General features: G+C 60.8%; 2 protein-coding genes across 2 annotated transcripts; one reads left to right on the forward strand and one right to left on the reverse strand.

The window, feature by feature from the left end:
* NFE2L1 (nuclear factor, erythroid 2 like 1) lies at positions 1 to 4,034 on the forward strand. Its single transcript, XM_035347498.1, has 4 exons — positions 1 to 459; positions 1,026 to 1,115; positions 1,554 to 1,715; positions 2,152 to 4,034. Exons 1-4 carry the CDS (start codon positions 1 to 3, stop codon positions 3,493 to 3,495), a joined length of 2,055 nt encoding a protein of 684 aa, XP_035203389.1. The 3' UTR covers positions 3,496 to 4,034.
* Positions 4,035 to 8,456: 4,422 nt separating this feature from the next.
* Positions 8,457 to 12,275, reverse strand: CBX1 (chromobox 1). The gene is made up of 4 exons (XM_035347541.1): positions 12,075 to 12,275; positions 11,441 to 11,618; positions 10,667 to 10,761; positions 8,457 to 10,024 (listed from the first exon to the last, which is right to left on the reverse strand). Exons 1-4 carry the CDS (start codon positions 12,212 to 12,214, stop codon positions 9,880 to 9,882), a joined length of 558 nt encoding a protein of 185 aa, XP_035203432.1. The 5' UTR covers positions 12,215 to 12,275; the 3' UTR covers positions 8,457 to 9,879.
* Between the last annotated feature and the right edge of the window lie 204 nt (positions 12,276 to 12,479).

Consider the following 12,479-nt stretch of genomic DNA (forward strand, 5'->3'; position numbering starts at 1 on the left):
ATGGGGAGCGCGCCCGCCCGGCCCCGCCGCAGCGGCAGAGGCAGGGGCCGGGGCCGGGGCAGAGCCGCCTCCGGGAGGCCGCGCCCCGGGCTGCGATGGGCAGCGGGCGCCGCGCCCCGCCGCAGGAATGGTGCGAACGGGAGCGGGGCCGGGAAAGGGCCGGGGCCGGGGGCTGCCGGCCGGGCGCGGGGGGCCCTGCCCCGGGCCCTGCCCCTGCCGAAGGAAACCTTGTCTGCCTTTCAGGACATCGATCTGATTGACATCCTGTGGAGACAGGATATCGATCTCGGCGCTGGGCGAGAGATTTTTGACTACAGCCACCGCCAGAAGGAGAGCGAAGTGGACAAAGACCTGAGCGATGGGAGGGAGCGCGGGGACGGCTGGCGGAGCGCAGGGAGCGAGGGCCTGGACAGGAACCTGCTAGTGGATGGCGAGACCGGGGAGAGCTTCCCTGCGCAGGTAACGCCCGCGGCCGTCTGCCGGCGGCCGTGCCCCTGGCGATGCAGCGCCCGGGTCCGCGGCCCGCTGCCGGCACGGCGGCATCGAGCGTGACTTTGTGCGGGGCTCTGCAGGGCGAGGGCTGCCGGGGCGGACGGGAGGACCTGGCGGTGGGAGGCGCAGGCTGCCTGCCGGGCCGGGGAGGTGCGGCGGGGCGGGCAGGGTGGCAGCCGTGTCGCTGCCGGCGTGGCGCTAGGACGAGGGCTGCTGGCTCGCGCCGTGCCTCTGGGCTGTCTGGCGAGGCAGTGGCGTGGTGCAGCGTAGGCAGGCGCAGTCCCCTCCAGCCTGAAACCTGGCGCTGGCGCTGGCAGGGGGTGAGGCTCGCTGGGAGCGCGTTCCCTTCCCTCCCCTGGTGCGCTCAGGGGCAGCGCTGACACTCTCCGGAGCAGGAGGATGGAGTCTGCGAAGCACTGGGTGGGGCCCCTGGCTCTTTTTGGATGCGCTGTAATAGAGCTGTGCTGTAGGAGCTTGTTTTTCACCACCACCTCCCTAATCCCGGGGCTACGGTCGCTTGTGTTTTGCATCAGGTGCCTGGCGCGGAGGATCAGACAGCTCTGTCCCTGGAGGAGTGCCTTAGGCTGCTGGAGGCCACCTTCCCTTTCGGGGAGAACTCGGAGGTGAGCGGCGGTGGCTGCAGCGGGGGTGACGGTCGCCAGCCTGCGGACGGCGCTCGTTATCTCGCTGGGATTTCAGCACCTCGCGTGCCCCTAACCCGGACCGCGGAGCGGGCAGTAAATTGGGTTAGGCTGTGAAAGGAGGCTCCAGGCATCGCGCCCGCAAAAGTAGCGGTGGGGGGTGGTCACAATTAATTAAAGACTTCTGGCTTTGCTTCTAATTAGTTCATGGCGAACTGCGGAGGAATAACTGCAAGTGGTTCGCTTTGAACAAAGGAGAAGCAGTTGCTGGCGCGGAGGTGGAAGGGCACCGGGGGATGGCACCGGGGGATGGCACCGGGGGATGGCACCCGGGGATGGCACCCGGGGATCGCTGTCTTCCTGGCCGCCTTCCTGGCCGCCGCTGCTCAGCCGGGGACTGACGGTGCCTCACGTGGTTAGTTTCCAGCTGCAGATGTCTCCACCCTGAGCGAAGCTGTGCCCAGCGAGAGCCGGCCCGCGGGCATCCAGAGCAGCCTGCTGTCTCCTCTCCTCCCAGAGACCGAGTCTCCCTTCGACCTGGAGCAGCAGTGGCAGGACCTCATGTCTATCATGGAGATGCAGGTCAGCCCTCGCCGCGGCTCTGCCATGGGGTCAGCGTCTGGAGGTGGCTGGTGCCAGCCGGGGGGGAGCCTGAGGGCTGTCCGTGGGAAGGTGTTTCCCCCTCCAGGCGCGCGTTACTGCTCAGTTGCGTTTAAAGCAGGGTCAGTGGCTGCTCCGAGCACCGAACTCCCGGGGAGCTGCAGTTTGGGGTTAGTAGCGGCTGCTTTGGTTTTGTCCCGGTCTGTGCAGTGACACCGTGTGCCCGCGTGGGTGTTGCTGGCAGCGTCGTAAACCTGCAGCTGGCAGATGATGCGGGGGTCACTGGAGACACAGCTCCAGCTCCTTCCCTGGGATCTAGAAGCATTGTCCTCTCCTGGTGTGCGCTGGTGGTGAAGGGCACTGGAAAAGGCAGGGCTCGAGCCAGGTTTATTCACCGAACGCTTCCCGTCTCTTTCAGGCTATGGAAGTGAACAACACGACCGCTGAAACCCTGTACAACGGCACAGGCGGGGACCTGCTGGCTTCTAACTACAGCCTCGCTCCAAACACCCCCATCAATCAGAATGTCAGCCTGCATCAGGCCTCTCTGGGCAGCTGCTCCCAGGACTTCTCCCTCTTCAGCTCTGAAATCGAAAGCCCCTCCATGGCTGGCGGCTCAGCCCTGCTCCAGCTGGCGCCGGACAACTCCACCGGCCTCAACACCACCTTCAGCTCCACCAACCTGAGCGGCATCTTCTTCCCCCCGCAGCTGAACAGCACCGTCAACGAGACGGCTGGCCCCGAGCTGCCCGACCCGCTGGGCGGCCTGCTGGACGAGGCCATGCTGGATGAGATCAGCCTGATGGACTTGGCTATCGAGGAGGGATTCAACCCGGTGCAGGCCTCGCAGCTGGAAGAAGAGTTTGATTCTGACTCAGGTCTTTCTCTGGATTCTGGCCACAGTCCGGCTTCTCTTAGCAGCTCAGAAGCGTCCTCCTCCTCCTCCTCCTCTTCCTCCTCCTCCTCCTCCTCTTCCTCCTCCTCCTCCTCCTCGTTTTCCGAGGAAGGAGCTGTCGGCTACAGCTCAGACTCTGAAAACGTGGACTTTGAGGAGACGGAAGGGGCGGTTGGGTACCAGCCTGAGTACAGCAAGTTCTGTCGCATGAGCTATCAGGACCCGTCGCAGCTCCACTACTTGCCTTACCTGGAGCACGTTGGCCACAACCACACCTACAACATGGCACCGGGCACGCTGGATCCCGAGGAGCCCAAATTGCCCAGCGCGGGGAAGAAGAGCAGCAAGGAGAAACCGTCCGAGTTCCTGGACAAGCAGATGAGCAGGGACGAGCATCGAGCCAGAGCCATGAAAATCCCCTTCACCAACGACAAGATCATCAACCTGCCCGTGGAGGAGTTCAACGAGCTGCTCTCCAAGTACCAGCTCAGCGAGGCGCAGCTGAGCCTCATCCGAGACATCAGGAGGCGAGGCAAGAACAAGATGGCTGCCCAGAACTGCCGCAAGAGGAAGCTGGACACCATCCTCAACCTGGAACGGGACGTGGAGGACTTGCAGCGGGACAAGTCCAAACTGCTCAGGGAGAAGGTGGAGTTCCTCAAGTCCATCCGCCAGATGAAGCAAAAGGTGCAGAACCTCTACCAGGAAGTGTTCGGCCGCCTGCGGGACGAGAACGGCCAGCCTTACTCTCCCACCCAGTACGCGCTGCAGTACGCCAGCGACGGCAGTGTTATTTTGATACCTCGCACCCTGGCCGACCAGCAGGCCAGGCGGCAGGAGAGGAAACAGAAGGACCGGAGGAAGTGAGGGAGGCACGCGGGAGGAGCGGGAGACTCGCTCGAGGTAGAACTGGAGAAGGGCTGAGCCTGGAAGTGCTTAGAGGAACTTTCATGCCTTCTTATCCAATATATCTTCTCAAACATGACTGCTGCCGGTCAGTGTACAGGGGAGGCTGCGGGCGCTGCACGCTGCGTTTGAGGGCTCCCTGCGGGGAGGGACGGGGAGGAGCGGACAGTGCACTGGCGAGCCCAGCACCTTCCACAGCCTGGAATCCTTTGAGCGCAGGAAACAAGCTGGCATCACTGGTGGGGAGATCAGCAGAGGCGGAAAAACTACTGTTAGGAACTGGCTTTAAGTAAGAAAAAGAGATTTAAGCAAATGAACTGAAGCTAGAGGAGAGACATTTTTCTGAACTTCCAAAGTTCTGTGATTTCAGGTAGTTGGGGTTTTCTTTTTTTTTTTGTTTTCTTTTCCTGAACCAGTTTTGACATCGGTGTGTGTGATCCGACCTGACTTAATTCCAGATTAACCAACATCCCTTCCTAGATCAGACCAGTGCACACGTGGAAACACACAAGTGGTGCGGCTTCCATTAACCCTTTCCAGCCCGAGGAAGCTCAGGCAGGGCTTGCGGGAGAGCCCCGACCGCACGCGTGGTTCGTGATGCCTTGGGGAACTGAGCTGGGCTGAGAGGCTTTCCTGGGGGCGGGCGGGGGGGGACTGGGAAGGGTTAACAGAAGCAGTGCGCTGCGCATCCCCACCACACTCACAGAGCATGTCACTGCCGCGCCGGCCCCGTGCTGGGATGCGTTAGATGAGAAGGCACGCAGTAGCCTGCATGCAGATGCTGTCTTCTCCCACTGACTGGCCGAGGAACCGCTTTGGGGGGACGTGGGGAGGGTGGGGGCAGCCAGGGCCCGCGGGCGTGGGGCGGGTGTGCGGCAGCGTGGGGCGGGTGCAGCCCGAGGAGCGGCACGTTGCTACCCCAGGCCGTGGGCTTGTCACTTATAGAAGTAGCCATCTGTTAGGATTCCTGTTTCTTAACTGCGCTTTGATTTTGTAGGGCTTCAGCCCTGTTTTCCCTATAGGGTCTAGAGTGCTTGTGTTGAGTAAAAGGGAGAAGCCCAAACGTTCAAAGCTGCTAAATGTTCTCTTTGCCATAAAGATTCAGTGTAACCGTGTGATCACATTATAGGATTCTCTTCTGTCCCTAGGTGTTGGTCTGACTTCCTTTGTTTTAAGGAGGGGGGTGGGGGTAGTGCCTTGATCACTGTTGGTCTCCGCCATGGAGACGATCCTAGAAGCTGTATTTACAATATAGCACAGCTGGGAGTGTACCGACTTTACCAGCAACCGAAAAGCTTAAAATGGCTTTCCGAGCCAGTCCTGTGCATGTGATACGGGGTGAGGGCGTAGCGCTGAGGGGGAGCGGCGCGCGGAGACGCGGGTGGCAACGGAGGAAACCTGGTAATGCCAGAGGAAGCGAGCTGCTGCCGGGGGGGCTGGAGAAGCCCAGGGCAGCGCAGGGCTGCTGAGAAGGAAGACGTCTGGCGTGGGCACATTTTCCAGGCTGTGGGGAAAGGAGCTGCGTCTCGGAGTGCGGCATGGGGGGGGCCGCGGGGGCTCGCTGCGTTCAGTGCGGCCCTGACGGGCGCGCGGCGGCCGCGCCGAGACCCCGGCGGGGCTCCCCCATCCCGGACTCCTGAGATCCAACAGCTTTACTTACGCGTGAGATGAAGCACAAGTGGTGGCGATGTGGGTGTGGGGAGGTTGGAATGGAGCCCTGCGTGTATGTTTTAAATTATTTTACTCTTATATACTTTATTTTAATGATCTGTGACCTGTCAGGGAAAGAAGAGAGATTGTGTGAGCACAGGACAAAAAAATAAAACGGCTTATTCACTGTACAAGCATTTGTTTCAGGATTTTTATTTGCCTACTATTTTTTTTTTTTTATGCTGAAGCATCTTAGGGAAACCGCAGCGATTCTGCGTGGGTCCCGCTCCCCACCAGCAGCTCCTGGCTCCCTCTGCTGTGCTGCAGCTGAGCGCGGGTCGGGTTTGCCTCGTGCAGCAGTGCTGGGGGCAGGAGCTGCAGCCAGCCCGCCCTGCAGGTACCAGCCCCAGGGGAGGGGAAAAGGAAAGCCTCGCCGTGCTGGTGGAAGGGAAACAGGCTGGGGGCTGAGGGGGTGCAGCCCTCCCCCTGTGGGCCCCAGACTCCCAGAGCCATCGTGCCGGGCCCGGCTTGCCCCTGGGTGCACAAACGGGCGGCACGGCTGCGGCCCCGCTGCCATTACACCAGTCCCGGGTTTGGCCACGTCCAGGCCCCAGCACTGGGCCCAGGGCCGAGGTTTGCTCCTGCTGGGGGGTGTTCAGCTGGGGCCCTGAAGGCCCACGCCTGCCCTGCCCTGCCCCCCCCCCCCCCCAGGCACAGCCCCGGGAGCCCCCAGCTCCGCATTCCCCTGCTGGGCGAGGGTCCTGCGTGGGGCAGGCCCTGGCTGGAGGGGCCATAGCGTGGGCTGGGGGTGGCTGCTGGCCCGAGCCCCCCCCCCACAAGGGGCTGGGCTGGTGGGGAAGCCCTCAGGCCTCGTGCCTTGGGGCTCACAGAACAGTTTGCACCCAGAGCCTGGTTTAGAAGTTGCAGCCAGCCTCCTCCAAGGCCCCAGTACCCCCACTGCGCTGGCGACAGGCACTGCATTGCCCTCCCCTGGCCTCCAGTGGGGGGGGGGGGGGCAGCATTGGGTAGAGCTGCCCCTGCAGCTCTGAACCTTCCCTATGCAGAGCCCACCCCTAAAAGCCAGGAGGCAACGAGGCCCTCGGGGGGCACCAAAGCTGCGTCCCCCCCCAGGCCCGAGCACAGCCAGGGCTCGCAGGACGCACACAACCAGCGCTGCTTGGCTCCCCTCGGGGGCGCAAAGTCCGGCCTTCCACCAAGGCTTTCTTGGGGCAAACGTGGCTCCCCCCGGCCTGAACCCCCCCCTCCAGGGCTGGCAGTTCCGTGCCTCCATTCCATGGAGCCGTTTGCCTGCTGCTGCCGGGAGCTGGGCGCTGAGCCCAGGCCAGCTCCACACAAGCTAACAGCTCAGCCAAGGGGAACGCAAAGCATTAAAATACACGCTCTGAGGTGGTTCCAGTCTCTTCCCAGGCCCTCGGGGATTTATTTCAGCTATTACTTCAGGGCCTGTTTTAGAACTTAGTATCAGCTTGCAAAGAAAACCAAAAAAAAACCCCGGAGGATTTCCCCTGCCCTGGTGGCGGTCAGGGAAGGGTCCAGCCCTCCGAGGTGGGGTCGGCCTCCCAGGAGGGTGCACGCTGCTGGCCCCGTTTCTCAGGGCCCCGTTTCTCAGGGCCCTTTTTCTGCCTCTGCAGAACGGGGCCTTTGTGTCTGCTCCTGCTGGCAGCCCGTCCTCGCTCGCACGCCTCTGCACCTCCAGCCCCGCTGTGGCTTCCGCGCTGCCAGACGGAGCTGAAGGTGTCCCCGTGTGCGGCCGTGGGCCCTGGCTCCCTGCCCGTGCCCCAACCCCCAGCCTTTGGGGACACCAACGAGGGGCTGGCCGGACGCGCACCCGAGCAGCTCGCGGCAGCACTGCCACCTCCCCAGCGTGCCCCGCGCTGTCAGAGGCGCAGGCTGCCTGCCAGCCCCTAATCAGGTGAAGAGCAGACCTTTCGTTTTCCAAGGCAGGAAGCACTTAGCTGCCAGCGGGGCCTCCTGCCTCTGATCTCGGCGAGCGCCCTGGCTTTAACGAGCGTCCGGCTGCGGGCGCGCCCCCAGCGCAGCCCCTGCGCAGACAGCAGCAGGCCCGGCCCCCATCGCCCCGCTCCAGCCGGCAGCGATGACCCCGCTACCCGGCGGGGCAGACCCCGCAGCCACCTCCCAGGCACAACTCACTGGCAGCTCTCAGCACCTCACGGGACCGACTTCAGCTCCCCGGGCGGTGCCGCATCCCTCTCGCCCCCTGCCCCTGCCAGAGCCAAGGTGCCGAGGCCCAGCCCGGGACGGAGCCGCACGCAGCTTCCAGCTTCCCGGGGCCATCGATCGCCCCAGCACCTCCCCGGGGAGCTGCAGCTCTTACGGTCAATTAAGTGGACGTTACTCCTTCCGACTCTAGTGATTAATACAGGTTTAATTGCTGCTGCTGCTGGGACAGGGAAGGCATTTCTCTGTACCACTGGGTATGGGCCGTGCTGCTGCGAGGAGCCCGGCTTTCAATGGGCTGCAGTTTTGCAGCCCCAAGCGCTGGCAGGCAGTGGCAGAGAGGCCAAACACCACCCAAAACCTCCCTGCTGCTCCCGGCTCCATCCCACACCCTGCGAATGCTGGAACCTTCTGTGCCAGAGGGCCAGGACAGTTCTGACCCCTCTGCTGTGTTACTGCACGGACAGACGGACTGGGCAGAGCTGGGTGGGTTTACTTCCCTCCATACACAAGCACTCGTGGCCTTCCAGCAAGGCCAAACCGAGAATAAAGGGCTGTCATTGCCATCTTCAGCCACAGTCACCAGAATTGCCAGAGCTTTAAAAACCCGTCCGTAAGTGCAAAGTGCCAGAGGCTGCTCAACGCTCAGAGAACTGAAGGAAAGGGCACTTACCCCGCACCGCCACTGAGCCTGGCGCCGGAGCAGCAGCAGCGCACGCCTCCCACTCAAGCAGGATCTTGGAGCACATCAAACAGGTCCCAAATCAGAGCTGCTCTCCTTGCCTCCAGGAGCCTCCTTGACTCAGGCCTGTAGACACTAACCTCCTCTGCGCCACTCCTCTTCTTCAGGTGGAAGTCACAGAGAGCGAGAAGCTGCCGCCGGCTGCTCCAAGACTCCCGTGGCCGCTGACACCGAGATCAGAGCCCCCGGCTCACCTGGGCTGCATCAGACCTAACCTCGCTCAGCACGAACCGTGCCTGCAGGCTAACTCCCCTCCCTGACCTGCTCTACCCCTCGTCACTGATTCATGCACAAAGAGCTGGAGGAAGGAGCAAGGTAGAGAAGAAAAAAATCAGGATTATAAATCTAAAATTTTATTGAGACAAAAAACTGACAGAGCTTGGTATGAAGTTAAAATCCAAACACGTACTTTACATTTAAACAACGTTTTCACAGAAACCTAAACACATGCTTTTAAAAAAAGGTTTGTACAATGCAAGTCTAGATACATACCGCCCTACAAGGAGGTGCCAGGAGTCTGGTGGGGCTCACGACTCCAGACATTAAATAGTTCAGTATTTGTAATAAATTGGATTAAAAAAAACAACTCAGAAGATTCAGGGTAACTCATCTGGCACCAGCACCAGCGTCTGGCTTCCTACAATCACTTGTTACGGGAGAATACGGAATCAATTTTCCTTGTGCTGCTGTTGGTTTCCTCGCTCTCCCATACGATAAAACCGAGGGGCTCCCCGTGCTGCTGGCTGGACAGTCAAATTAAGGTGAGAAAAGGAACAAGTAGTCAGAAGTCTTTCTCCCCCCGATTTTGAGAAATAGCACCTTGTAATGGAAAGAAGGGTAGAAAGGCTTTTAAGAGGTTAAAAATCCCTTCCTACCCCGCACCCCACCCTCCCACATACAATGCATGTGTCAGTAACTGGCAGTTCTGCTTCAGGACAATACGAATCACAAGTTTGCATTTTCACAAGTCTCCCCTTCTCCCCCCTCCCCCCCTAAAAACTGCTTCCAGGGCTTTGAGGACCTCGGCTCCAGCGATTTGGACATTCACAGTTTCAGCCTCGTGTCAGTGTCCCTGTCTCCCTAGTTCTGCCATCAATACTGGGCTTTTTTTTTTTTTTCTTTTTTTTTTTTTTTTCTGTTTTTCTTTTTTTGAACTCAGGTTCTAAAAAAGATCTGGAAATGATCTGGAACACCGTCACCAGACCTCATCTCCCTCCCTCCCCAATTAAACAAGAGACCGGTTTCCCCACACCCCTCCCCCCCAGCCCCCCCAAACCGATACACCAGTAAATAGCAAAAGAAAAAAAAAAAAACTACACACATGCTATGCCGTAAAAATGCAGAGTTAACACTATTGGGAAGAAGGCTGTGGGTTGCTGAGATGGTCTTTGAAGAACAAGCAGTATCCGTCTGCACTCCCTTTCCCCAGCCCGCCCATCACCAGTGACAGTCCTTCATGGAAGGGGCTTTGCTTCCTCTCCCACGAGCTGCAAAATGGACAGCCTGGACACAACCCCCCGCACCCCCCCGCACCCCCCCCCAGTGAGCCGGGCTGGTTTCAATCTGTTCGCAGCGTGAAGCCGCAGAAAGCAGTCGAGCAGCTGCGGGGCACAGAAACCATACTGGTCTCTTCAAAGGGCATCCTCTCCAGCCATCTCTACGCTCCCGAGCGAGCAGAGCTGCGTCCTCTCCCTCTTGCTCAAACCCACAGTTCAGATCTTTACACAAAGGCTGCCCAGAGCGCGTGCCAGGGGTTAGTTCTTGTCCTCTTTCTTGTCATCGTCCTCTGAGGGGTAGGAATGCCACGTCAACCTCTCCTCATAGAACGAGATCACCACCTGGGGGCACTTGATGTTGGCTTCCTTGGCAGGGACCAGGTCGGCCTCGTCAGAGTTCTTCCTACAGGCCAGAGCAGAGGTGCAAGTTAGGGGGCTGCGGAGGAGGGGCGGCAGAAGTGGAGACCGGAGGAAATCAAGAAGAAGCTGGAAAACCGAGCAGTCCCCAGGCCACTCGGGGGTCCAGGCAAACCCGGCCAGAGTGGCTCTGGAGCTGGAGAAGCAGAACTGAGCCCGGGGTCGTCAGGCACAGGGAGAGCAGCCCAATGGAAGCCGCAGCCCTGCCGCAGCCGCTCTGTGCTTCTGAGGCCGTGCGGGAGCCAACGGCTCCCACGCCTCCGCCTGCCTGGTTTGGCTCCCACCTGCGCCAGCGACAAGCCCTGCTTCGTACGGCCGACGGGGGCGCGGTCATCATCACAGCTCTCCGGGGCTGCGGCCGTCCGAACTGCGGCCCGCACCACAACACCGTGCCCCGCTCTCTCCCCAAGCTCGCGCCTGCTGCGGGGGACATCTTAAGAGCCACGCAACCCCGAGGGCCCTACCTGCTCGTCTCACATCCACGTTAGCCTCAGCGCAGAGGGTCACCTCAGGCAGCAGCGCCATCGCAAGAGATCTCATGCCAGGTAGCAGGGACTCCCCAGGCGCAGGTCCTTCCCTCTCTGGCACAGAATAAGTGAAGAAATGACAGACTCCAAGACACACTCACCACTTCATCAGGAACATGAGCTCCCCGCTGGAATCCGTGGCACCGATGATCCGTTCCGGCTCAAAGCCCCGGGCAAAGCCTCGTGGTTTCTCCGACTGCAAGAGACAAGTTTCCACTTGGAGCACCAAAGGCGACAGTCGGAGCCCTGCTGCCGTCACCGGGACTCGCCACGGGCTGCTCGGGGAGGCTCCACGCATCGGCTGCTCGGGCCGCATGCCCTGAGGCCGGCAGGGCACCGAGAAGACAATGCGGGTGCAAGCCCCCTGCGCTCAGGTGAGCTGCCCCGGGACGCGAGCCCTGCTCCGAGGGGATTTCCCAGGCCTGGCCACTCAGACCCAGGCTGGCCAAGTGTCAGCAGCTCCTGGGATGCAAAGCAGGCACAGCCCTTGTCCCAAGCAGCTATGGGCACCCTGCGTGCGAGGCTCCCTGCTCCACCTCGTTCCCTCTCCTGGAGGGGCAACAGGCAGCCTGCCTCCCACTTCCTCCCTGGCGCAGCTACTCCACAGCAGCTGCGGCTCCACGCGTTTTTGGCTCAGGAATTGCCCTTTCCATCTAGTGCTAGGACTAGCTCGGGGTTCTCCCCGCGGGCTGGCCTAGGGAACAGCTCACGCCTCCCCTGAAGCTTCCCAAAAGCGCTTTGGTTGTGCCTCACGGAACTGGAAGCCTCCCCCCTGTGCAGAAGGGTCTGACTGAGGTTCCAGAGCGTGGCTGCTCCAGCTGCTGGACACCCCGCCAAGCGCAGCGCCAGGGAGCTGAGCACGGACCCCCCCTCACCTCCTCCTTCTTCTTCTTTGGTTTGCTCTCTTCCCCTTTGTCCTCCGTGTCAGACTCTGCTTTGCGTTTGCTTCCCTCAGACTTCTCACTCTCATGCGCGGTTTTCTGGGACTGAAGGAACTCTGCGATGAGGTCCGGGCAGTCGAGGTTCTCCTCTGGCTCCCACGTGTTGTCTTCACTGCAACCAGAGACAACGGCTGAGATTTACGGACCGGGACCACTCACGCAAAGTCCCGGACACCAGGGCAAGCAGAAATGCTGAGAGAAGCAGCAGGACGATGGTGTCCTCGCCCCACGGAACAGACGGGAGCAGCGAGGCCAGAGGCCAGGGCAGTTATTTCCCTTCTCAGGAAAGAAAAGGGGCCCGTTTTATCCAGCTGCTCATCTCACGCTGCGCTAACGGGGTGGAAGCCCACTAGGCTGAGCTCACAGAGCCCTGATTAGAGCTGAGGCATTTAGCACCACCTTTTATGTATCTGTATATAATTACGGCTGCTCTTGGCCCGGTAGCTCCATTTGACAGACAAGGAGGCACGGGGAGACGCAGCCAGCTGCTCGGAGAGGCTGGGAGCTGGCGGCAGAGATGCTCGCAGCGGCGCAGCCCAAGAGGAGCCGCAGGCAGGGAGGCACTTACTCGGAGAAGCCTTTCCACTTCAGCAGGTATTCCACTTTGCCCTTCACCACTCGCCGATCCAGGACCTTCTCCACCACATATTCCTCCTCCTCTTCCTCTAAGACCTCTTCCACTTTCTTCTTGTTCTGTTTTTTTCCCATTGTGCTGGCCAGTTTTTCAGCTTACGGGCGACGCTGCTGGAAGGGGAGAGAGGACGAGACGCGTGTGTCGAGGGCGGGCTGAGCCTCGGCCAGGAAGCAGAGGCCCCGGGCACAGAGGTGAAGCACAGCACCGGGCGCTGCCCTAGAGGCCAGGGGCAGGCACCGCGCAGGTAACGCACGCAGGACGGGACGGAACGGCCCCGCGGAGGCAAAAAGGCTCTGCAGCAGCAGCCGCGGCCTTTACGCGACGCCCTCCTGACGCAGC

Source organism: Oxyura jamaicensis, chromosome 27, assembly GCF_011077185.1.
Source record: "Oxyura jamaicensis isolate SHBP4307 breed ruddy duck chromosome 27, BPBGC_Ojam_1.0, whole genome shotgun sequence".
NCBI lineage: Eukaryota > Metazoa > Chordata > Aves > Anseriformes > Anatidae > Oxyura > Oxyura jamaicensis.